The 27,489-nt window shown below is 42.4% G+C and overlaps 1 protein-coding gene across 1 annotated transcript; it reads right to left on the bottom strand.

The window, feature by feature from the left end:
- Positions 1-4,326: 4,326 nt before the first annotated feature.
- RBM17 (RNA binding motif protein 17) lies at positions 4,327-27,021 on the bottom strand. Its single transcript, XM_067700705.1, has 12 exons — positions 26,868-27,021; positions 21,456-21,593; positions 18,821-18,937; positions 15,814-15,980; positions 14,891-14,988; positions 12,053-12,109; positions 10,968-11,109; positions 8,778-8,929; positions 7,659-7,732; positions 7,059-7,157; positions 5,885-5,957; positions 4,327-5,752 (listed from the first exon to the last, which is right to left on the bottom strand). Exons 2-12 carry the CDS (start codon positions 21,576-21,578, stop codon positions 5,649-5,651), a joined length of 1,206 nt encoding a protein of 401 aa, XP_067556806.1. The 5' UTR covers positions 21,579-21,593; positions 26,868-27,021; the 3' UTR covers positions 4,327-5,648.
- Between the last annotated feature and the right edge of the window lie 468 nt (positions 27,022-27,489).

Below are 27,489 nucleotides of genomic sequence, written 5' to 3'. Positions count from 1 at the left end.
CCCAGACCTTGGTTCCTAATACCACTCTCCAGTAAAAGGAACCATGGCAGGAAACAGACAAGGTGAGCCTGGAGCATCGTGTAGTTCCAGAAAGTAAGGAAGTGCTAAAAAAACAAACAACACACTGCAATGGGACGTCGAAAGCTAAAGGGATACAGCTGCCAACTGCAAAAGCTTCCAATTGCCAAGGCTGGAACAATTTGAGCAACAACATACAGTAATATTGGATTATAACCCAAAGTGTAAGATAAATAGCCATATGTTCATACTGATATAAATGGCTGAATAAGTAAACAAATAGATAAAACTTCCATGCAGAGCTCCAAATAACTTACATAGCTACGCCACTCTAAGGAGGTGGAACATACCTCCTACACCTTAAGTGTGGGCTGTGCACAGTGACTTTCTTCCAAAGAGGAGAAAGGAATCACTTCACAGTGGACAGGCCTGACAAACATGACCTCAGCCAGGTGACCAAGTCAACATGAACAGGGATAAGTTGTGTTCGTAGTGGGCACCCTTGATACAAAGTGATGGGAACGCACTTCACCTCTGTGGTCTTCCTCTCCCTAAAACATTACCCCAGTCTAACCATGAGAAAAACCCCGACAAATCCCAGTTGAGGGATGATCTACAAAATACTTGACCAGTACTCAAAACTGTCAAGGTCATCAAAAAACAAGGAAAGTCTGAGAAACAGTCACAACCGGGAGGAGCCTAAGAAGATAAGACTATTAAATGTAATGTGGTATCCTGAATGGGATCCTAAAACAGAAAAAGGAGCTCAGCTAACAACTAGAGAAATTTGAATAAAGTACATAATATGCTAATACTATATATTCTACAGGTATATAATAATGTGTCAATACTGATGCATTAATTGTGACAAAGGTACCACACTAATATATTAGTAACAGAGGAAGCTGGGAGTGTATAAGGGAACTCTGTATTACTGTCAAGGCAATCTATAAATCTAAAATTCAAGTTATTTTTTAAAATATGGAAGAGGAATAACTAATAGAGCTGGGGATGTGAAATCCGAACTAGCCCAAGGTCAGAAGGCAGCAGTGAGACAGACGGGGTCACGCTGTCACTCCTCCATCCTTCCCCTGCAGTTCTGTCTGGAACCCCCCCTGTTGCCTTTCCAGAGGGCAATGCCTCTTCTTCCTTCAAGCCCCAGCACACATCCCCTCTCGTTTATTGCCATCTTGGCCTTTGCCACACCTAACAGATCTGCTCGGTCATCTATGACCTCAGTACTTCACACACAGTCAGCAAATTTACCGCCAATTTATTGTATACCAGACACGTGCTAGATGCTGGGACTAGAGGTAAGTGCCATTCACCACAAACAGCTCAGTCGAGGGGCACCTCTGAAGTTAGCCTGTTTCACCTTGCACTGCTTTTGCTTCTCTCTCTCTGAAATAAACTGTGAACTCTTTGAAAGCAAGGATTACTACCTTGTTCATTTTTTTCATTGTCAGTGCTAAAAACAATACCAATATATATACAGCAATTCACAAAGAAATGCTTGTTGAAACGAAATGAAGACCTGAATTCTCCTTCAGTTTAGATACGGATGACTTAGAGGAAAAGCAAACTATGAGAACATAACAGTCTGCAAGGTTTTATACTCATAGGTGATTTTTTAATTGTCTGCAAAATAATCTCCCCCAGCTTTTGAATATATTACACACATTGTGGAGAGCAGACCATCAGCAAGAGGTGGATGTACCTACAAGCAACAGAGAAACCACGGGTCCAGGGGCTCACGTGGTTTTCCCCCCACAAGAGCTGCACCCAGGGCTGTGGCAGCCCCTCACTGCCCACGACCAGGACTCCCCTTCCCACCACGCTTGGCATGTTGGCCTCAAGTTCACCAAATGGTTGCCTTGGCTTACTTGGAAAAGTGAAAAGCATTTCTAAAACTACCTCAATTGCCACTTACAGCTCATTGGTCGGACACATGGCCACCCCTAGTTCCACATTAGAGGTTCATTTTTTCCGGCCTTTAAAATAGAGGCCTAGGAATGAAAGGAGGAGCTTGGGAATAGGCGCTGGGCTATGCAGTGTCTGCCACAGCCAACCTTTTTGGCTCCCCACGAAGTATACATTGATCATCCCGTACATACACTTTAAAAGCACTCACCCCATCCTGAGGAAGACGACTCCGGTCTCTTGCTGTTGACTCCAGTCCAGTCTCTGGGTGATGTGTTTTCTCCATCAGGTCAAATGTGGCCCTCCATGCTGCGCAGCTATAGCTAGAAAGCCAGGCCATCTGCCCTGGACACAGTACCCAACACATGAAGGCTGGAAAGGACCAGGACACCGGCACATGCCAGGCCTGAATGAACAAGGACCTTACCTGGACGGTCTTTGATCTGAGCTCTTCGTCTTATAGCAGCTGGTCTCCGGCTGTCCAGTCCCTCCCATACCTCAGTGGCTACTATCTTGGGGCAATTCAAACCATCACTTGAAGTGGGAAAGCAACACCTTTAACCCCGTTTTGCAAGACCACAATCTCCAGTCTAAACTGCTGAGGCTGCTGCTGGACCCGTTGGTTGAGTCTTAGTTCTGGTAGGTTTTCCCAAACCAGCAGTACTCTAACTGTGGAACTCTCAACTGACTCGGACTTCAGGCCGCAGGCAGAGAAAGCTTCTCTGGGTGAGGCTGTATTTCTTCTTCACTTTGCTTTCGAACCAGCTCCCTTTAGTCTGATTTGATGGTACTCCCGCAGGACTTCGCAGCCTGTGTGTGTCCCGCGTCCTGTGATGCTGCTTCCCACGTATGGCTTGTTTAATCCTCCTGACAACCCTAAGAAGTGGGTATGATTATCACTTCCATTTTCAGCAGAGGCACCTGGTCACACAGCGAGTGAGCAGAACCAGGGTTTGACGCCATGCGACCTGGCACCGATACCACAGCTGCCTAAGAGATGACCAGCCCAAGCCAACGCCCTGCAGATTTCCCTATCCTTCCCCTCAACGTCAGTCTTGTCTGGACCCTAAAGTACAGTAAGTTTGGCAAAATGTTTTGCCACCAAATAACTCGGTTCATCAACTTTTCACCAACTAACCTAAGATGGTAGGCCCTCCATTCTCCATCTTTTAGGATCTGTCGTTTGCAATTCCAGATATCAACTTTTTTTTTTATCAGTTCTTGGTTGCAAATGAGAGAATTCACTCTGGCTTGTTTAAGCAGAAAAAGATTTTACAAACAAAAACAAAACCTAGGTAGCAAATGGAATCTCCAGACAGGAAGGCCCCAGTCAAGTTTGGAGGCTTTTACATAAAGAAAGAAAACTCCCACACCACACCTAGAAATTGCTCCAAAGCCTACCCTTCCACACAAGTGGCGCCGCCTCAAGACATGCCACTATGGGATAAGGTCTCTGCCCCCACCGTCCCAAAGGCTAGACAACGCTGGGCCTACTCTCGCCAGTGTGAGGATAGCTGACGGGAAGAGCCCAGGGCTGAACCCCTGCCCCTGCTGCCAGACAGGCTGGGAAAGCAAGTTCAGTCTCTACCTCAGGGAGGTGGTAGAATGCGGGGGACCCCCAAACACAGGAAGGGCTTTCAGATCACAGGCGGGCCCAGAATGACAAATGTCTATTACACAGAACCTTTCTAGTTATATTGTAGCTTCATTAATTTTCAATTTACACTGAAAATTTTCCATTGAAGTTACTTTGAATTTTAGTTAATACTGAAAATTAATTTCAAATTTCTCAAGCACTACATTGCAGATTTTAAATTATTCTAATGTTGGAAATTCACTGCAAGTAATGTACTAAGTGATTACTGCAATCATGGATAATTTAATAATTAGAGAGATTGGGGAGAAAGATATTCACTAAGTTGTACCCATGCCAATAAAAATCAGAGTAGTGCAGTCACTTGCATTTCTGTGGTTGATCATGAGAATGTTGGGAAAATCCACCTAAATGCAAATAAACAATGATGTTATTATAAAGCATAACAATAATAATGCAGGTATCAAAGGGGTTGGAACTTAAACTTTAAAACGGTAGGGTTTATACAAATTAAACTAAGCCACCATAACAAATACTTAGCGTGAGCAGCACATTTAGGTACCGGTAAGCCCAAGCCAGGCGCCATCACTGGTATTCCGGAGCTAAGTCCGCAGGTAGACCTGTTCTAGTTTCAGGCTGGCTGTTGATTCTCACATCCTACAAAATTCTGTCCAATTATGTAATTCTTCTACCTTATATTCTTTAACCCAAATTTATTTCAGGGTATGTGCACTTTTATTTCAAAAGCAGAGTCTTAATTCACTTTTACTCAGTAAAATAATACCACAAAAGAGAAAATGTTATTCTTTTATTTATGTTAAATAAAAACATGAGAAAATCCTTTTTTAAAAAGGGTCAGAATATTCCTTATGTCTCCAAACCAAGTCCATGGATGCAAAGAAATGCTGAGTACTTTCCTCCCCCGCAGGGTCACAAGACGCTCTCATGTCATAAAGACCTAAAGAGACAACACAGGCGCACGTCCCGTAGCTGCCGCTTCAGGTAAGTCACATGCAACATTTGGGCAAGCAAGGAACAGAACACAGGCACAAGTATATTCTGGAAACACTTCCTGCTCTGGCCAATGAACCGTAGTGCCAAACATTTTTATCTGTTTTGTTTTGGGCCCTGCTAAATGTTTGAGCCACATACACCACTGCACTTCAATGATACAATTTTTCACAATTCCATAATTATATTAATCGCCAGTACAGTTTAAGTAACTGATGTGGCTGAATTTTATACATTTTAAAATTATGTATGAGAACTAACACTACTGCAAATTTTGCCAGTAGAAATGTGACCCCAGGGAACCACCATTTCCAAAACATAATCGGGCACACATTTACAATGTACCTGCGAGGTTTTGAATTAACCGGTCACTTCTGATCTACGCTAAAGACTAGGCTTGAATATCTGAAAACAAAGGCTATATTCATGATTTCTATACCCAAATACCCCTAAATCCATCACATACTCTATAGTCTGACTTAGCTTAACCGAAAATGATTCATCCAAACAGGTCATGGTAGGCTCACAATTCTTCAACCTTAGTTTAGGTCATAAAGAGTTTTTTCTACGACTGGAGTCAATAAGAAGAATTTCTCTGTTAGAGAAAGCAGAAATTTTCACCTTTGGCAGACCGCCAAGATGATACTTTATTATAGAATTTATGAAGCTACAGTTTAGTAACTTGCAGGTTTTATTAAAATGAATCAAAAAAAAAAAAAAGAAAGAAAAGCAAAGGGTAACACAACCCCATATCCCAAAACTTTCTAGATTTTTTTAGTGCAAGAAATGCCGTATCACTGAAGCACTTGAGAATTATCATGAAATCCTAGCAAAAAATGTAATCACCTCAGAAGTGGTAATAAAAAAGAGAAACAACCAGAGAGGCACACAGATCGTTTTTTTGTTTGTTTTTTTTTTAAAGGATTTTTATACTATATTAAAAAACCACAAAATAAAAAAGGGATCAGTCAACATATATCTTAGAAGTCCTTCCAGAGTCTCTGTACCCACAGCCATGCAGGCTGCCTGTCGCCTTGCTCTCCTCTGCTCAGTCTGTGGCTTGTTGAAGGATCCTTGGAGATGACTCAGGCTCTAGTTCTTACAATCACACTTGTTCTGCCAAATCCAAGACCCTGAATTTATCCAAATTGTAGAAACATGCTTTGACCACCCGTCCACCAAAATACCTCCCATTCAGATCAACAACAGCTAAAAGGCAAACAAAAAGACAGTCAGTTAAGGCAGGTATTCCATCAGACATTACAAGAACATGTTTTAATTACAAAGATTAAGATCACAAATTCAACTTTTTAATTCTTTATAGTTGGCTGTACAACTTACCTTTAATTGCTGATTCAACCCTCTCAAATTCTAAAAATATTCGTACTGCTTCATCATCAGGGGCACCAGGAATCTGGAAAAGAAATGAAAGTATAGTAGGTAAAGATATCATCGGAGATATCACTGAATGTGAGTTTTCTCCCATAAATGATTTTTAACAGAGTAAGTATTCCAATTATCATCATATACAGATAAGCAATGGTCAAATACCAAGGAAATAAGTATAATTCATTCATCATCAAAATCTGCTGAAGGTCCGTTGATGACAGGTCTTGTGTTAAGTGCTGGAACACACAGCCAGGCAGGACCTTTGGAGGTCCTATGCCATTTGACACATAAACAAATAATTATGCAGTCAACAGACAGCAACATGATACGGAGGAGAAGCTGAAGTGAGCAGAAATGAAGGCAAAAAGACCCGTATGCGTTATAACCGTCTTTCATACGAGGCCAAGCTCCTTGGTGGAGCTTTCCAGGTCCCGCTTCCATAGCCCCACTGCCACTGTATAAGCGCGGCTCCTGCTAACCCCCACTACGCCCAGCCACTCCATTTTGCAGCCCTCCTCAGTCTCCCAGAAGCCGTGACCCTAGTCTGAACACCCGTTCTCTCCTACCCACTCATTCCAAAGCTTCGCTCACATCTGATACTGTTCACAAAGCCTCCTCTAACTATTTTGTGTGGATCTAATCCTTCTCTCACCTCCTGTACTTATAAGTCAACATTACAGAGTCTAGCAACTGAATGTTCTCTAATTTCACGTGTTTGTTTTGTGGTTTCTTCAACTGAACGTTATCACCAAGAGCACAGAATGTGTTTCCCCACCCACAAGGCTCTCAATGCAGTACTGGGTATGTGGGAGGCACTAACAAAACACCTGCCAAATGAATGAGACCAGAGGCACGTCCAAGTCACTAAACTACTGAGCACAGTCATCAAGTCTAAACCTCAGTCACAAAATGAAATGTTTCTTCACCAAATAAAATTTGAAGTCCTTCTTGTGTTTATGTTTGAAATTGTAATAACTGAGTAAAAGCAGTGTTAACTAACCAACATCTGTCACCTTCTATAGTATGACAATATGTTACTTATAGCACACTCTGTCTCTATAGAAAATGTTTTGTAGTCTATCAATTATAACTTGGGTTTATAAACATCAAAAGAAACCCCTCTTACTTCAAATATCACACATTTTCCAACTTTGCCATATTTTTCACACTCTTCCTTGGTTTCAACTTCCAAGTCTTCATCTACCTCTCCTGCACCAACCATGTTCTATAAACAAAAATAAATACATAAATTCCACTGTGAAATATAATTTACAAATATGTAAAAGAGATGTATAAATAACTTTTTTCCATGATGACAAACGTTCCTAATCCCAAATGACACGAAGAAAATCTTCATCCCTGAAATACCCCAAAGTTGGTATTAAAAAATATATAAAAAATAAAAGTATACATTAAGCTTCATAAAGAGTTATAAGAGCAACTGTGCAAGCATCAAAATATATAAACCAAGTTGAACTTCTAACTGTTTCAAATATTTTAAAGTAATTACTCACTGTAGTCTTAAATACTGTGTTTAGCGAAGAAGCATTAGCGAAAAAGGAATCTAAAAATCAGTCTTATATGGAGTCTATCCAAAAGTGTCATTTTCAGTTTTCTTTAACTGTTCTGTCATCGGGGGGGGGGGGCTGCAAGCATGCGGGGACAGGTCAAGGTGGAGTGACACAATTCAAAGAGAGCAAACAGGTTTCCTCCTTCTGCGTCTTACCCTTAGTAGGACCACTTTAGTAGGACACTTAAGTATTTCAGTTAATGGATTTGAATCCGACTTCTTGGCTGCATCTGTAAGAAAACATTATCAGACATAGACATGTTACAGCACTGAGTCCAAGTTACAATGAATAATTTAATTTCAACAGCAATCCCCACTATCTATGTCCTAGAGCCATCTATAAGCATCCACACAGTCTCTCAGCAAAAATGCAGCCTTATCTGGCTGAAAGCATCACTTTGCTTTGGTATAATTTTTACCATAATTTCTAGAACTTTTTAATATCTCCAATTACCTGCATTTTTGCTCAGCTCGCTTCCTAAAGGGCTCACAGGGCACAGTGATCACAACCCTCAGAGGTGAGTCTTGGCTCAGGCAGTGGCCGAAGGTCCCCAGCCCAGTGTAACAAGCAGTTAACTAGCCAGCCCCTAGCTGACCAATTTCAGACACTCCCACAAAGCCGGGCAACTGTTGGTTTTCGGTTCTAGCCTGTGAGGCTCACTGCTGCTTCCTAAAGCTGTGCGTCGACAGGGCTCCCAGAAAAGTTCTCTCCCTTCTTTAGGAAAAGGTGTTCAGCTAAGCTCAAAACCACTCAGTTCCACTTAAAATGCTAAGTCATGTTTGACTCATTCCAATACGCCCTCACTACAGAACAGACTGTAACAATCAAATGAAAATAAAACACCAAGTAGGCATCACCTACCAGTAGACTGCAAAATAACATTAGTCTCACAGAGCGATCAGTCAGTAAGAAAATTAGGATGAAAGGGCAGAAAAAAGAAAAGAGCAGAGAACCTTACAGGATGGAGATGTAGCAGACAGAATCACCGATATACTGTATATGGCTCTGTCTTGCTATAAAAACATAACCATGGTTTTATCAATTGTAACAAGGCTCTCTGCCAGTAGAAGCAGGCATGACATGATTCTCTGGAGTCCTATTCATTTCTGCCAAAGTCTCTTGTCTTCTTTTTCTTCCATGGGCGTTCCTATCTGTCTGCGTGTTCTGAACTATTTGTAAAAACAGGCCTCAGGATTCAGTTTCCACAACACAGAGCTGGAATGCATCACAATCAGGATGGCCTGCCTCCACCCTGCTCACCCCCAGGGACCCACCTTTCTCAGTGGCGTCGCCCACGATGATCTTGCCTCCCCGCTTGCTGGTCTTCTCCACTGACAGCGCTGTGCTCAAGCCCTGCTCGTGCTTCCCGAGACCCTGGCCTTCCCGGAAGCCGTACTTCTGCATGATTTTATGTGCTACTGTGCCACTGTGGGGAGGAAAAAGGGAAAGGTACTTGCACTCAACGTCATCAGCTACAGCATAATTGGATTTTACATCACAGTAATCTCCTTCTGGAAAGAGAAAGTGTAAATTGCACAAGGGCTTCGATGAGGTCACATATAATTACCGACAGCCCATGAGATGGAAGCTGTGAAATGTTCAGGAGAAAGATAAAAAGTGAACGCTGAAAGCCTGGGCATCCTGAGATTACCCCTGAGATGAGGGGAACACTAGTTCCCCTAGTGAGATTTCCCCAGGGCCTGTTAGAAAACACTAGAGTTCCTGTGTGCTCCAGTAACTGCTCTGCTACAGGGCTCATAACCAGTTTATTTTAAAGTGAGCCTGTCAAAAAATAAGTATGGTTTCACGTAATGAAGATGATTGCATTTTTCTAAATAGTACAGCAGAGTTTCCAATGACTGACTTCATACGTGAAAGGACACTTAGGGACCATCTATTTCAGAGCTAGAAATGAAGAAACTGAGGCCCAGATGGGCTGACGAGCTTAAGGCTAACTGAAAGCAAAGCAAGACACCACGTGAGAATTATTTCTGTAGGAGTTAATGGCAGGATTGAAAGTGTAACCCACCACTCCGGATTCTTAGTCCACTGCTCTTCCTCTAATCCCATGACAGTTTTCAAACTGCACCGTGAGGAGGCTCATGGGTCTCAAGGGTGCCCCTACTGACCAGTGCTACTTAGGGCTTAAATCACAAAACGCTGCTTCAACCAGAACTGTACCTACAGTATTTCATGTATGTAATTTCCTTAAGTATTTCATTTGAACAAGCTGTTCTAGGGCTAAAAAGACTGAAAACTGATGAACTGTACTACACTGTATCTTCCTTAGGCATAAAGATTTAATTCCTGTTTAAAGGGGATTCAGCAAAAAGTCAATTCTTACCAGCAAAAGGTCAATTTTCTCATTAGAAGAAAAAAACAAACAAAACCACCCCAATGGCTTCACGTCTGTCCCCCTCTAGCATACACTCTAGGGCAGGCTTTCTGCAGTGAGGGAAATGTTCTCCATCTGCACTGCCCAGTACAGTAGCTGTTAGCCTGGTGAGCACTTGAGACTAGTGTGACTAAAGAAATACATGTTAAATTCTATTCACTTTCAATTAATTTAACAGCCACGTGTGGCTAGTAGCTACCACAGAGAGCAGCACAGGTCTAGAAGACGGACACAAGATGAGAAACTCCAAATCCTCCTGCAGTGTGCAAACCCTATGGTGGAGGACCCACCTCCTCCAACTCTGACTAGCCCAGCTCCGAGGACGCTAAGGATCAAAGCACGTGCACACAGGCAAGGGCAGACCAGTGTCACTACTACAATCACAGCATTGCCACCAGAGGCAGTCCTTCTAGAGGACACAGAACAAAAAAGGCCTTAGTGCAACACTGCTTCACCCGACAACCCCTCAGAGCACGAGAGGAACAGAGTAAACAACATAAAACACTCTTTTAACCAAAACGCATGCCAAATCCAGTGAGACTTAAAATCCACAAGCCCCACCTGAAAGTCAACCTTAAAACTGATTTTCATACACCAACGAATTTCTAATTATAGTTAGAACGACTGAGAGGTTTTAGACCAAAGGTATAGAACCATGACCTTAAAGCAAAGGTCATTTTATCAAAAAAAAAGATGTCATTCATCTTTTGGACATAGCGTAAGTCAGCTCTAATTCATATGACCTATTTGCAAATGTTATGAAAACAAATATAATGATCACAAACTATTCTTAACTAGAGAATGTTCAGCATTTAAATCTTTCAAAATTTCCATTAGAAAGCTTTATGTTTTGTACAAAACATAACAGTGTCATGCTGGGATACCCTCCATGTGACTTGAACCCTGATCCTCAAGGAGGCTGCGTGACTGAGCGCACTGAGCATCTCTCCATAAACCCAAAAAAGGCCCCATCCCAAAACATGCTGCACCTCCTGGAAGGGCTGACAGTGCCTCCCATTCGGCCCCGCCCTCCCTGCACCTGTCGAGGTGAGAGCACCCAGACCATTACCCCATGTTGGCGAGGAAGGAGTTGCCGGGGCCAGTCGGGGATCTGGGTCTGTCTTGTTCCTCGTACACTGGGGGAGGGATAGCAGCTTTGGAAGACTGTGAGCGAGGTCTTGAATCCTCTTCATAAGGAAAGTCTCGGGGTACTGTTGGATGAAAATAAAATAGGTTTACCAAAATGTGACAAAACAATTCTGAACTGCACTTGGACCTTCCGTATGTTCCAGGAGATATGATCAACCCCTCTTTTGACTCCCATAGCATCCTGTGTACCTGTCTTAAGATGCTCATCTTACGATCTTATTACCCTGGCAGACGATAAAGGTCTTTGAGGTTAGGGACCATATGCCAGTTCAGTGATCTGTAACCCTAGCTACATATTAGAATCAACAAGGAAGCTTGTTGATCCAGATGCCTGGGTCCCACTCCCAGAGACTGGTTTCAACTGGGGTTTATGGTTCGTCAGGTATTTTCACACAAAAGGTATTTAACAATTTTTTAATTACCTTCTTTATAAAAAGGTACCATTCATGGTGCAACAGGTATTAAAAAGCACGAGGGATGACTATATGTTCTTGGGGTAGTTTAGGTATGGTCCAACCCAGAGGGCAGGAAGATGAGCTTCATGACTCCTCAAAGTCCAACTCCAACCCCAAATTCTAGAACAGATCACTGGGAGAAGACTGGGCAATCTGAGTAAACACACACAACCTGTGCACTGACCTAACCCAGGAAGGTGCTGCCACCTTGTGGAGGGTCACAAATTTAACAGCCCCTAGACCACTGAGCACACAATCTCAGCTACTGTTTGTTTTTTACCTAACTCCAAATAACGAAATGCTGGAGAAGACAAAATGAATTATTTTTAAAAACAAACAAAAAAAGCCTCTCACAAGAGAAAAACCCACGCCTCAGAGCCTGGTATTAAACTTAAGGGGTGGAAGGGAGCACGTGGCTGAGGGTTAGAGCAAGGACGGGTTTCCAGCCATTTCCCTGCACTCAGGACACCTGGCTGATTCCAGCTAAGACTTCCCACAACTGGGTTAAAGATGTGTATCTGAACAGAGAGGGGAAGAAACAGGTACGTACACTCTTTGTCTTTCTCTACAAGAGAAGTGGGTGGTGCGATGGCAGCTCCGCCCATACCTGCAGAAAACAGAAATTCCACCAATTAAAGGAGGGAAAGCGTTTCAGATGCCGGATCCTCAGGAATGTGACACAGGCCACCTGTCACATCATACCACCCTCCAAAGAAAGAAGCAGGAAGGGATGCTACTCCATCCCTCCCACTAACATCTGAAGACTTCAGTATCTGAATCCAGGGTCAAAAATACAGAAGTAGGTTATCACTGCTTCCATTTTCCAGATGAGAAAATGATCGCAGGAGAGTGAACAGGCAGGGACAGAATGAAACCCAGCTCCCTGTGAGGCCAGAGCATCCCCCACAAGACAGCACCCTTCTTTCCAGGATGCAGACCACTGGGACTGAACACCTATTTGGAAGTGCCAGTACTTCTGGTTACAATCTGTTTCGTGTTGTCACCATTCCTGCTCATGTTTCCTGGACAGAGAATGGTGGACACGAACAAACCAAAGTAGACTCCATTTTCTTTCAGACAACCAGAGGGAAAGCATGAGCAGAGAACATAAGGAATTTTTCACTAGGGAGAAGTGCTAACATATGTATTATAACCTCATCATCAATGAAACACTCCAAAAAAATCAATACAATGTAAAGAGACCAATTACAAAACCATGCTGCACCAGCACACAACGTTTCACAAAAGAAATCCCCCAAAGCCAGTGTATGTGCATAATGATTAACAGGCCTAGACTAGAAAAAATACTTACAGAGAAATATGAGTCTTAATAAAACTTCCATGTCTTTTGACATACCTATTATCATTTTTCACCTTGCCACTAAGACCTAAGTGATTATTAACTGATTCTGAAAAGATCAGCTCCAATGAGTTTAGTATACAAAATTCAGGTTGTTTACTGAAAATTTGCTACTAATCATGTTAAAATATGACCATCAATATGTTAACAGCAGTACACATAACGGATATTAACACCATTACTTCCCTAATATTAGATTATATCGTTCCTGCTAATGTTCCAAAAAAAAAAAAAAAATGTCCTCAGTATAGAAGGCACACCTCACAAAAAAGGGTAGCTGATTTGTAAGTTGGAAAGATGAAACCAAGAAATATTCAACCTATGTACTGGATTCTAAAGTTAATAAATCAGGCATTTGCTGATTAGGAAGATAATGAATCTGAAATGTTAACATAATGCCTGACACACAGAGCACACTCAAATGTTAACTCTATTCCTCCGCAGAAAAACAATGCAGTGTCTGATAGTGCTCAGCACGCAGTAAGCCTTTTCTCAGTTGAGGTATAATTGACATGTAATATATTGGTTTCAGGTGTACAACATAATGATTTGGTATTTGTATATATTGTGAGATGATCACAACAAAAAGTCTAGTTAACATCTGTCACCACATAGTTACAAAAATTTTTTCTTATGTTGAGAACTTTTAGGATCTACTCTCTTAGCCAACTTTCAAATATGCAATTATTTTATCCCCAAAATGTAATGGCCTAAAACAATAAACATTATGTAAAAAAATCCAAAACTCTGCAATTATTTGTATTATTAACAGAGTGACCATGCTGTACATTACAATCTCGTGATTCATTTTGTAACTGGAAGTTTGTACCTTTTGACCCTCTTCACCCATTTCTCCCAGCTCCCCACAACCCCTGCCTCTGGTAACCACCAATCTGTTTTCTGTATCTATGAGCTTGGTTCTTTGTTGTTGTGCAGTAAGTATTCTATAAATCTGTGTAACTCATATCTGCATTGAAAGAGTACGAATTCTAAATTAGTACAGACCCACTCCTTTCCAACTCATTTAGTATTTTAAAGTTTAACCTAAGCCCTGAAAAGCCTTGGCTGTACACTGGGAAGACCAAGCTTGCCAAACTGCTAGTCATAACACAGAGTTCATGTATGTGGAAATACACTCCAGCTTCATGATAACATTCTTCTTAGGTCTCATGGTAAAGGTGACCACATCGCAATGAGGTTTTCAGGTAAAGAAAGATCTTGGTTAGATGCACAATGGACCCATTTCATACACAACGCTATTCCCACCAGTCCACTATAACAAGGATTATCACAGTTATCTGAGTTGTGTGGTACAAAGTTGTGTGGTGTAAAGGAGGTAATCCATCAGAGTGCTTAGAACAGTGCCTGGTATCTAGGAGACAGGAAGATTTCAATTTCTCATTTAAATCTCAATCTGTCAACCAAAGTGGTGAACTAAATCCAGGAAATCCCAGCAATCAAACGTGATGAAGCTAGATAAGTAGCATTCCATTCTCTCAAGAATGAACACTGCTTAGCTATCTAGTGATCACTAAGAATTTGGCTCTAACACAACTACAATGCTGCTCTTAGAGACCTCTTAGAGATGGAAGAGGTCTTACGAAGCACCTAGTTCAAATGCTTGTCTCCCTGCTCCCCGTACGACACTGAAAGAAACCAGCGTCTAGGGAAGCTCAGTCATGCGTGTTAGTGGCGAAGGTTCTGGAAATGAGTGCCTTGACTCTCCATTCAGTGCTGTTCTTAATGGAAATGTAGCTGGATACAGAGAACAGGTTGGTCCGACTGTGCTGAGGGTAAAGACGAGAGTGGGCATGTATTTTAAGGTATGCTCCAAGTGTCCAACAAGTAAATGTTTGAAAGACTGTATGTGAAAACAATGTAAATTTACACTGTCATGAACATGTGGGTTGCTGAGATTCTGGAGAGAAAATTACCCAAATCAGTGTCAGATGAACCATTTATGAAATTGAATATGAAACGGTGGAACTGCACCATGTTTGAAACATAGTATCTGTGTTCATGCCTTACTTCTCTTCCTCCTCTCTCGCTCATAATCTTCATCTTCATCAGAATCTGGATCTGGTCGCCTGGAAAACCCACTAGCTTCATGTCTGTCTTTACGCCTCCTGTGAAGAGGAAACAAATGTTCACCACAGATGAACCAATTCAGAGATGTGAACTCAAGGACGTCACCTTGACTTTTTTGGGGGGGGGGGGGCGGTGGGGCATGCAAACTGGTTAAAGACTAAAGTAGCAAAAGTATGAGAAGTGAGAAAACTCCAGAAGATAAACCGAACAAATTTAAGAGGTATATGAATATAAATAGCAAGAAAACATTTTCCTTGATATTTACCTCTTTCAATTTTAAAGCATATCAACAATAGGCAATAGTTAATTAAATAATTTTGATTCTCTAGAACATGCTTTCACTTCATGAAGTGATTCAATAAATAATAATATATTAATATTTTATATAACTATTTAACAATTAATAGTATTTTTAAAAGAAAAATGCAAATAAATCCTTGTTGCCCATACTTTCAAAAAACATAAAAGATGTATATGAGTTTTTAAAAACTCCATCTGGCTCAAAAACAGCAAAAGTTAAGAATAACATTTTAAATACTTTAAGCAGTTATGACGCTAGCAGAGTCACAGCATAAGGAAAAACCCTATTATTCAACATCACTTTGTAAGTCATTTCTCCAAGAACTCACCCAAAATGTATACTGTAAGTTTTCTGCAACTGTATAAGAAATTTGCTCTGGAGTTTGTTTTCGTGCTGGGATGTAATGACCACACATTGTTAACAACAACCTGACTCCTCCTGACAACTGCTCAGACCAACCAGGAAACTCACTCAGCCTTACAGACAGCACTAAAGTTCATTCACCAACATCTGAACGACCATTTCAAACGTAGAGCACCTCCACATCCGCGCGAGGCCTTACTTTTCTCTCTCTTCTATTTCCTTCTGTCTTTCCAGCTCCCGCTGTCTCTGTCGCTCTTCTCTTTGGCGCTTCACTACTTTCTCATAATCGTTAGGAAACATGGGATCATATTCATCAGCTAGGGGAATCAAAACTTCTCCTGCAGAAAACCCACTGGGAACCGGGTCCTGAGGAAGGGAAAAATGCCAAAGTAAGTATCATCCTCTGTCCTGGAATTTTATTCACAGAATTAAGGTCAAAAAATACGAGGGCTAGGAGGGGCCCTGAAGACCACCTGTCTGCCTCTGCTTTACAGATGAGGGAGCAGATGCCCGAGGAGGTTCAGGGACTTGATGTGGCCACAAACCTAGCAGCAGAACATGACCAAGAATTTCACCTCTCAGTTCAGTACTAATTCCATAAACACCCTACAGCACTTTCCTGGAAGTCTTAAACAAGCTGCCACCACCTAAAATTTTAAGCAATAAATTTGATTATAGCAAACACAGAATACTTCTATATATATATATGTATATATATATATACACATATATATATGAAAACTTAAAATATGAAACAACTCATGAATAACACATTCTTATAGTCATTTAATAGAATAACTTTAGATTCTGATTACATGGAGACATGACATATTAAAATTAAAAAAAGAAAAAAAAAAGTAAAAAGCATCCTCTTGGGCTTTGTGAAATCCTCTGGAATGCACACCCTCCCCAGTCATCTGCATCTCAGGCCTGAGTCTGCACAAGTGGAGGTAACTCCCTTCACATCATCATTCATTTTTTAAGGTCCACTAAGTCAGGTTCAGGTGACAACATTTTGCATTTCTCTTCTGTACATTTAGAAACTGGGGCTACTCTTTGAGAGAAAAAGAGGTAGTAGCCTTAACAAAGAAATCGGAAAAACAAAAGGCAGACAGCACACAGTCAACTAGAAACACACAACAAGAAGGGGGCTTTGCCCTAGGCTCGTGGTCTTGATCTCCATGGTTCTCGTAAGCCCTGACCTACTACTGCGTGGTCTCACGTTCCTAAACCTCCATACTTCCTTCTGTTAGTTTTCCTAGCATGATGCCTCCTTATTGTCTGTAAAAGTAAGATGCCTTCCCTGGTCTCTGCAGATCCCCCAAATGAGCACAGGTCAGTGTCCCCGAGCGCCCACTCTGCACCTCTTTCAGGAGGAGCATGCCCAGCACTGCCAAGGGCAGGAAGGTTGTTTGTAAAAGGTACTTTATATATGAACACAAAACTGGCATGATAAAGAGAGCTTATGCTCATCATCAATGGATCTAAATCCAACAATTCCTGGATTACACTGTGCAGTTTGATGTTTTTTCATCATAAAACAAACACTTCATGGTTTCTTTACACCTAAAACTCAAAAAACACTTTGATTTGATGAATAAAAGAAATTAGAAAAGTAACTGTAATCACCTCCCAGGCCCTATCACTGGAAATCTTACAAAAATCTATTTAATGCAGGGCTCCCAAAGGGCAGTTATCCATTTGTGTTCACATAAAAGACATTTTAGAAACACAAAAGCGGGCTTCCCTGGTGGCGCAGTGGTTGAGAGTCTGCCTGCCGATGCAGAGGACACGGGTTCGTGTCCCGGTCCGGGAAGATCCCACATGCCGCGGAGCGGCTGGGCCCGTGAGCCATGGTCGCTGAGCCTGTGCGTCCGGAGCCTGTGCTCCGCAATGGGAGAGGCCACAACAGTGAGAGGCCCGCGTACCGCAAAAAAAAAACAAAAACAAAAAAAACACAAAAGCACATGAACGACATTTCCTTTCAGTTATTAGTAAGATAGGAGAAGCTAACAGTGAGCCCCTCGATTTACAGAACACTGCCATCACAAAGTTTCTAACTCGGAGACCAGACTGTCAGCATGAAGGTTAATTTTTTGTCATTTCAATATCTGATAGCAAACAACTTTTACTGTATAAACTCTGCTTAAGTTCAACAATAAGCCATCCTTCTCTAAATGCTATAAAGAATAAAGCATCTTGATTTTAAAAGCCTGAATGTTAATACCCAATGCTGGGGAGGGTAGGAAAAACCCAAACGCTCACATGTTACAAGTGATACTATTTACTGATACAACTCTGCCGGAAACAAGCTGGCGCTAAGTAAATTGCCCATAAAAGTGACTGATCTCCTAATGTCACCTCAGGAAATCTATCCTAAGAAAATAATTTTAAATGCATAGAAAGCACTCTGCAGAGGTGTTCACTAGAGGTCTACTGGTTCTACAGTTAGGAAATAGGTGTGTAAATCACCATACATATTCACCTGATGGGAATGCTTTACAATTAAAAATTGGCTATGCAGCAAGAAGGAAAATGCTTACTGATTAAATTTGGCAGTGATGTTATAGGTTCTAGAGCCAATATCCAATAACAGAAGATGATTAACCAGTTTTTCATTAGATGTAGCAAGAAAAAATTAGGCAAACAATTTGTGGGAAAAAATGTTGAATGACTAAGAATCCTCAGAAAATTTCCACTGTGGGGTGCCTTTCCCTCTGGACAGACTATCAGCCTTGCAGGAGCAGGACCACTTCCTCTGGTCAAGAAACCCCACCAAGAGCTTCACAGCAAACCCACACAGGGGAATATTGTGAAGTCAATAAAATGATCATATGGTCCTAGACTTTTTGACACAGATGGACACTCACAATATATTAAGTGAGAAATGCAAGTCAGAGAACAGAAGGTGGAGAAGGCGAAGGATAGAAAGCTATTCCAAAATACAAAGTTTTTAAATTCTGGAGGGTAGGACCAAAGTCATTTATTTTTCTTTTTGCCTACCTCCAGTTTCTGATTTTTCTATAATTAACTACTGTGTTTTAAACAGATGAATGTTTTAAACTTGATAAAACTGAAGTAAACATTAAATTGAAAATGATACTGCCTAGAGTGCAAGGCCTACTGAGGAGGTGTGTTCAGAGTGGTGTGTAAAGCGCAGCCTGTGGAAAGCAGGAGGCCCACCCAGCTGGGGGTGGGGAGTGTACCTTGAGGCCCGCCGCCACGTGCGGCGGGGTGTCCACGATCTGCCGCTCGTCTGAAGAGCCACCTCGCTTCAGGTCGATTACTGGGGCAAGGACCGTACTTTGTTTTGTCCTCTGGCTCTAAAATCATCAAAATATAAGAAAAGTGTACTGAGGCTTCAAATTAAAATTCATACTGTTTGTAACAAACCTTTTTTTGGACTCTGCAACAAACCTTTCAGATATGAGAAAAACAATCTTAACAGCCTTTTAATTCAGTTATTACAATAACCATATACTAGTTTCTTTAGCCCTTTTTTTACAACACAAATTTCCTCCATTTTTGTAAAAGCTTTACAGAAAGCTTGGTCGCTTTTATTTAAATTTGCATATGAAATAATATAAGAAAAAAGCTCTACATTAGATTCTCCGCATTACACGTCAACGAGTGTGGATCTTTCACAAGGAATGGGTATGTTTTTATATCTTGGGCATATACTTGTGGATTAGTATACCTAACCTGTATATCTCTACTATATTTCGACTTCCGCTTTTCTATTTTATCTTCCATTGAACCAAGACTGCCCACTAATTATGTCCACTTATAGTCTAACTGAGTTTATGTTATTAAGTATGAGAATTGTTCCTAGGAGTCAGTCACTTTACAAAAGAGAAGACTGAGGCCTTCAAGAATAGAATATATGAAATAGCATTATCATTAGAATGTAAAACCTTATTTATACATCTTAGGTCCAAAGCAAAAGTTACGAGAAACGAAGATTTAAAAAATTAGACCAACTTAAAAAAAATTAAAACAAAAAAACAAGACTTGGGCTTCCCTGGTGGCACAGTGGTTAAGAATCCGCCTGCCAATGCAGGCGACACGGGTTCGAGCCCTGGTCTGGGAAGATCCCACATGCCACGGAGCAACTAAACCCGTGCGCCACAACTACTGAGCCTGAGCTCTAGAGCCCACGAGCCACAACTACTGAGCCCGTGTGCCACAACTACTGAAGCCCACACGCCTAGAGCCCATGCTCTGCAACAAGAGAAGCCACTGCAATGAGAAGCGCACGCACCGCAACAAAGAGAAGCCCCCGCTCACCACAACTAGAGAAAGCCCACGTGCATCAAGGAAGACCCAACACAGCCAAAAATAAATTAATTAATTTTTAAAAAAAAAGACTTGTTTTGTTAATCTTTTCATGTGGGATGAAAGTTTGTTTTAAAAAGACAGAATTCTATCTCTTTAAAAAGAAATAGTACTGGCATACAAAATTTAAATCTGGTAATGATATATGAAAAAGACAAAAACTCTAATCAACAGAACTGACAAAACCAATTTAAATTTTAAGACAGTGTTTTCTCTACCTGTGGGTATCCTAATCCTAAAAACCTTTTATAATACGGAGAAATCAAATGTAAACATTTTAATATTAATAATGTAGTGAAGGAAAAAAAATAATTCCAACTTTAAAAAAATTTATTGTGTGTATTTTCAAACATTAAGGAGAATGATTAATGAACTCATGTCTCTTTAACCTGGCTTCAACAACTACCAACTCGTGGCAAATCTTGTTTCATGTATCCCTGCCTCCCCTGCCAAAGACTGGAGTATTTTAAAGTAAATCCCAGAAATGATATATCATCTTATCAGTAAATATTTCATCTTACTGGTAAATATGTATCTCTAAAACAGTTCTTCTCAACTTCTTTTTTCATTATTGCCTCCTCCTTCAAGGAACCTTTTAATACATTTTCTTCTCCACCTATGAAATTTTAATACCACAGATACACTACACACCTGTTTATGTATTCTGTGTATATCTGGCCTTTATACATAAGAAGAGCAGGATTTTTTTCACCCCTTAGAACCAATATTTGCCCCATCTGGAGGGGATACAGCCTCCACTGGGGAATCATGTTCTGAAACAACAAGCAAACCATAATACCAATCTCATTCCTAAACGTATTTGATAGGAACATCTTAATATCAAATATCCAGTAGACAATTATGTTTGTTTTTTTAATGTTTTACCTGGTGAATGATTTCAAGGATGTTGCCAACGCCCAACACTACACAACAGAAACAAAAACAATTACCCCAGACTACAAACCCTGATACGTTCACAACCAACCCCAGCCTTCAGTAACACACACATCATCACAGCTCAGTCAATAACGCAGAGCTTCGTTCTCAAAGTGCCGCTTCCAAACCACCTACAACAAACAGCAGGATTGCTCCCTAAATATGCAGTCTCCCCAAGCCCCACCCCAGAATCAGGATTTACCAGAGTATCAGGTGTTATATAGCCTTTTAACCAAATTCTCAATCTTGGACAACCAAGATTGACAACCTGCATACTGAAGTTTGACAACCAGCATCATTGCTGGAAACCAAGAGTATGCTTTTCCTCATTCTGATTCCCTGAAACAGTTCTATTCCCAGGAGAAGCGAAATGACCTTCAACACCTATTCCTCTCCCTCCCCCACCCCAGCTTCTCCCCTTACAAATTGAACCCTACATATTCAACAAACCCTACATATTCAACAAACCCTACATATTCAACAAAGAGGCAGAGCAGCAGGTTACTCTTAATCCTTAGGAGGCACCTGCCGGTACACCTCTGCTCTCAAGCTGGGCTTAGCTTCTCTTACCTTTGCCTGAGTGAGAGCTGCCTTCTTCACCTGGAGCTGAGACTGCAGAAGTTTGAAGTTTTTGGACCAGCCTTCCGTTTTTGAGTCACTGGTCTCCACTCCCAGGTCGTCGTACAGGGACATCTTCTCAGTTTAATGCTGAAAGGCAAGAGGGGTAGGGGTTAAAGAATGCAAAAATGTAGTGAAGAGTTCCAATCTTCCCATGTTAAAATAATGCAGTATCATGGAACTTCAGAGGTAAGAGGTATCTGAAGAGATCACCTGGTCCAGTAACATTCAGTGACAGAAGCCAAGATGCCTGATATCACCAGTCAGCACCCTGACACAATAAAGCTACATCCATGTACTATTTTTAAAATAAACCTCTAGAATGAATTTTCCTACATATCATGTGGTCAAATAATTCACAAATGAAATCCTTCTGTTCTATAGAATGAGATAAGATGGAAGTTCTAGATGCAGGGCATTATTAATTACATATATTCAATTTTTAAAAAACTCTTATTTTGTGTCAACAGCAAAAAGTAGAAGCCTTACAAAAACACCTATTACAAGGCTGATTTAGCACAATTAACTACTGTTTTTTTTTGGTGGTGGTGGGCCGTTATCCTTTTATAAAGAAAAAACCGTAATATATGCCCCTAATTAAGGGGAAAAAACCAGAAATGACCTCACAGATGTGACAGGAAGGTGGAGGGTTAGATCTTATTAATAACCAGGTTTCCTCATATCCCACCAAGAAGAAATCTGTAATTTTTAATGACACTGATTACAAAGACAGAATCAACAATCTACAGGTGAATGATCAATATATACTATCCCTGGCAGAATAGAGCAACGCAAGAGGATGACAACAACAAAACCAAGAGTTACCACTTACTAAAAGCCTTATCACACACCAAGAGCAGTCCAGGAGGGAAATGGGGACTTTCAGAGAGACACCTGCCCCAGGTTACAGTGGGAAGACCCATCTCAAATGCAGTCAGGAGAACTCCACAGCTCATGCTGGTAAATCCTTACTGCCACCTTTAAAACACCTCAACGTTCTGAAACCCACAAAATGGCTCACTTCTCAAAATAAGAAATCAATCTCTTTCTCACAGATGGAAAGAGGAAAAAAAAATTGATTAAAATCCCTAAACTGCAAAGAAATGCTTAACATGGGTAGTTTCTAACATATGGACACATTCCAAAAGTCTGTCAGTTCCCAGGCTCAGACAGCATTTTGCCACTGAAACTGTGTTATACAAATCCTGTTTTGCCTGCGTCTGTGTCTCAGGAAGAGAAGGTGATATAGACGGGAAGGGAAATACTTAATTTCCCCCCGGGTCATGTCTGCCCCGGGCAAAACTTCGGTCTGTCTGCTCATTTCTCCACCCTTCTGTGCATGGATTCTAAGACCCCAACACCTTGGCCGACCAGGTTCTACTGTGCTTGGGGCGGGGGTGAGGGTGGATGCCGCCTCCCTCCCTCAGTATAGCTGTTCTGGTCCTGAGCAGAAGTCAGCCCCGGTCAACTGCAGTCGCCTTCCACAGTGTCTTCCCTTCTTAATATCTGAACCGCAGACTACCTGAAAGCTCCGTTTTGATTTCTAAATGAAAGGCCCCAAAGCAGCACAGAAGCAGGGTGAACAAAAGCAGAGCCCAGGGTACTGGCGGCTGATTGCTCCAATGAGTCACCTAAAAAAATCAAGGAATGCCTATACTTTCTCCTCCTCAAGGCTCCTGTGACGACTCACCGGCTCAGGTGACGGCAGCATGGGCAGAGAATTTCCTAGAGAGCACATCCCACCGGGAAACGCTCACTGTCTTCAGTGCCAGACAAAGTGAACTTGGCAACACCTTGTCATGTTAAGCTTGAGACAAGTTCAAGTCACTGAGGCTAAATGGAGGAAAATTAATGACTTCCATTTCTTAACTAAGTATGGCTGAAATTTGACCATGTCTCCAAAGTTTTGTAGGGCATGACCCCGGGGTTCACTTCAGAATCTACAATTTTAATCACAGTCAGTGTAAACTCCATGAAAACCTACATCAGTCTGTGGAGGTCACTGCTCTACCCCCGGACTAAGACCAATGTCCACCCCAGAGCTGAACAGGCAGTTAGGCCGACTGCAGAGTTAACACTCTATTTGCAACCCCCTCCCAGGCCGTGGCTTCAGAAATTCCTTGCCCACAATGACTGTGGAAGACAACTGCACCAAAAAGCTTTAGAGGCTGTCATGCGCTTTTCTCCCAGCCTACCTCGTATTCAAAACTAATCCTTCCTCTCTAGATAACACATCTTTAAAGTTTCAGTTTAACCTGAAAAACTCAGAGCAACAGCAAAGGAAAACAACGTTGAGTGTCCAGCTTAGTACAGTGGGCCCGTGAATGACGCAGGTTTGAACTGCACAAGTCCACTTACATGCGGCTTTTTTTCCATAGTAAATACTACAGTGCCACACAATCCGTGGTTGGTTGAATCCACGGATGTGGAACCGTGGATACAGAGGGCCAACTGTACAGTTGTATTTGGATTATCGACTGAGCAGAGGGTGGGTGTCCCTGACCCCTATGTTGCTCAGGGGTCAACTGTAATGTGGTTCTCAAGACACTACTTCAGAAATGACCATGCATCTTTCATCTAACCTAGTTTAATTTTTTGAGACCTCTGCATTCAATTGGTCACCAAACCAAAGCCTAGTAAACAAACTACGGGTTCATTTGTTTTATCTTTCTTTAATCTTATAAAAGCAAGGTCAGACTGACACATTCTGGGAAACAAATATAAACAACGCATTCTGGGAAATCATAAAGCTAAATTATCAAAATTTGTTTGCAAATCTAACTCCACTTTAATTTTCCCAATATCACTTAATAAGAAATTTGAGAAATTCATTAAAAAAAGTATTTACAAATAACATTGGTGCCATGGAAATAGAGTACCCAAATGCCCACTGAACTCTGAAGGGAAAAGACCAGCTTATTCACTTTTGCAGCTCCAATTTCTGGCACACAGAAGGCATTTAATAAACAGTTTTGAAATATTAATAATTAAGTAAATTCTATTTCGCCACATGAATCAGCAGTGAAACTACACAATGCCCACAGGCTCCACGAGAAAGTAAAGAGCAGGCAAAAGGTTCTGGAGGTAGATGGTGGTAATAGTCGCACAATGGTACCATGTACTTAAAAATGGCAAATTTTTATGTATATTATATTATGTTATGTATATTTTACCACAATAAAAATTTTTTTAAAAAAGAAAGAAAAGAATAGGTAAAAGGGCGGGGAGAAGCAGCAGTGGGGGAGGGGGTGTGAGGTAACAGGCTGCTGGACATATCCCTGCCAAAAGAGTAAACTGATGCAAACATTTTCCCAATTTCACGGTTACAAAATCAAGCAGCGCAGAGGCTCTCTACCTCCAGCAGAGTCTTTCTGGCTAAGAACCCAGTACTTAACAATGTCATCGCTGCTGGTGAGGTTTCACAAGACCACACTTCCTCCGACTCCAGTCTACACTGAAGCTGGCTGTTGACAATTCCACCTGATTCACCTCACTCTGCAAGCTTTGGAAGTCATTGTGCAGCAAAATCTCATGTTCCTTAAAAGTTCCTTGTTTCTGGTCTCAAAACCTTCGAAAACACACTTTAAATATTAGAAACTGATGTCATCTCACCAGCATCTGCTAGTTTTCTTTAACTCGGAGCTTATAAATCAGATCTCCACATCCCAGTAAATGCAGAAGAGCTTTCTTCACTTTTCTCCTTCTCACTGATCTTCAAATTCACAGAAGTGCATTAACCACAGCAATGACACACTTCTATGGCCTGCTTCAATTAATTACTATAATGCTACAAGCACCAGTGAATTCACCACCCAAAACAAGAGACAGGATCTGGACAAGAAACCACACTCAACCCACATGGCCCCCATCCCATTCCACCCAAGTGATCTCCCGGGCCCAGGGGTGAGCAGCAACCTGAACCCCATTCTCATTAATTCCATGCTTTCCACTTTATAAAGTTACTTTTGGGAATGCACAATTCTCCAGATTCCTATTTTCCATAAAGGCTCTCTTTATCCGTCACAGAACTCCACGATCAGAATAGCTCAGAGGACCAACACCTCTGTGACACCTTGTTATATTTCTAACTCACAACCTACTCTCTACTGTAAACTGTACAGCAGACAGCACACTTCTTAATAAAGTTCTAAAAATAAAACACTCTCAGTTTAAGTTACTAATGTAATACCCCATATTCCCTAAATATCCTTACTATAGTCAGAACATCTGCGGCATTTACCCCATAAAATTGTGGAAACTGAGTAGCAGCCTTTAAAAACTCCACCTGTTGCAGGGACACACAGTCCTCACCTACATGAGAATGTGCAGAATTTTGCCCTGATCCAGAATATCCTACTTTCCACCCAACTGCCTGCCTCTAGCAGTAAGTGCCTCCCATGTTTCTCCTTTACTGACTTCTCAAAGAACCTTCTTGATCTGACCTGACTACTCCTCTTCACACCTCTGCCTTCCCTGCAGTTTCCAGAATGCACTAAGGTGCCTCACCTCTGGTACCTTTACATTTATTTCCTTCCTCTGCAGGAAATATTTCCCTCATCTTACACATCTAACAAAACACCCCCAAGACTCAGTTTCAAGCCTCACTCCTTTTTGGAAGGCTTTCCAGACCCCGCTCCGGTCAATCGGATCAACCCAGGCGTGGTTTTTTATGCTCGTTTCCCCGGAAACTAAACTCACAGAGCGTGGGGACAGATTCTTATGCATCTTGCATACGCTGTTACTAACACATGGTCTGGGCGAAAAGAGATGCTCAAAAAAAAAAAAAAAAAAAAAGCTGGGTGATTGGACATCGAAGCTAAAATACCGCTTTAAAAGGACAAGGACCGAGGTAGTGCCGTAGTCACGTCTTCCTCCACCCGTCCAGATAAAACCCCCGTCCCTGAGAGAAGTTCACACCTGATTCCCCGTTCTGCAGCCTAAGAAGGAAAAGGCTTCCTTCCTTTGCAACCCCGGGCACAGGTGACCCAGGCAGGCCTACGGGATCCACAGGCCCAGCAACTTTTCCCAAAACACTACCGACGGTGGGGAGGAAAAGCCGCCCTCGGGTCCAGAAGAGATGTGGACAGACAGACGGGAAAGAAGAATGGAAGACTAGGAATGCGAAGGCCCGGCGACCCGAGGCAAATAAAGGAGCGGCGAGGCGCGAAGGGAGACACGGACGGTCGGCCGGGGCCGGGCCGCCTGATGCGAAGACACCGGCAGCTCGGGGACGGCCCGGGACACCAGCCTCTAGCGGCGCGGCCTAAAGCCGCGGCGTCGCGTCCAACGCCAGCCGGGGAGGCGCACCCGCCCCGGTCCCCACCTGCCCACCCACCCTTCCGGCCCGCCCAGGGCGCCACTTACCCGGCCCGCCCGGCCGACGCTCCCGGGCCGCGGCGGCGCACAGGGGCCGAGGCGCCGCGGACTCGGCGGGCTGGGCGCTCGGCTTCAGCCCCCGACGGCCGGACCTCTCCGGCGCCAACCCCTACGCAGAGCCCGCGGGGCGCGCGGCGGCGCGGAGTCACGGCGTATGCGGCCGGGAGAGGCGCGTTGCTCCTGCGCCGAGGACGGCCCGCTCTTGCGCGCCCCCTGCCTGCCGGAGGACCGCGCCTGCACCGCCCCCGCGCCCGCACCGCCCCTACGCCCGCGTCCTTCTCTCCCGCCAAAAGGTGTCGCGGTGGCGCAAGGTTGCGACATTTCAGACTCGGGGAAGCCTAGCAGTGACCGCAGATGGGGAGGAGGAGGACTGGTGCAGGGCTGCAAAGGTCCACTTCAGAACCATTCATCAGTGTGCACAAAGCTGAAGATAAATCACAGTAGAAGAGATGAATGGGGAAACGGCTGCAGAAGAAACGGCCAGGAGCGCTGAATTAAGTGTAGGACTAAGGAAACCATGGATATGAAGTTAGGGTTACAGGAAAGACATACATGTTATAAAGCCTCACAATTTAAGAATGATATGACAAAAGTTGGGAGAAAAGAGAAA

The sequence above is a fragment of the Pseudorca crassidens genome, chromosome 1, assembly GCF_039906515.1.
Source record: "Pseudorca crassidens isolate mPseCra1 chromosome 1, mPseCra1.hap1, whole genome shotgun sequence".
NCBI classification, from domain to species: Eukaryota; Metazoa; Chordata; class Mammalia; order Artiodactyla; family Delphinidae; genus Pseudorca; species Pseudorca crassidens.
The sequence above is the reverse complement of the archived record's forward strand: the minus strand, read 5'-3'. Positions and strand labels throughout refer to the sequence as shown.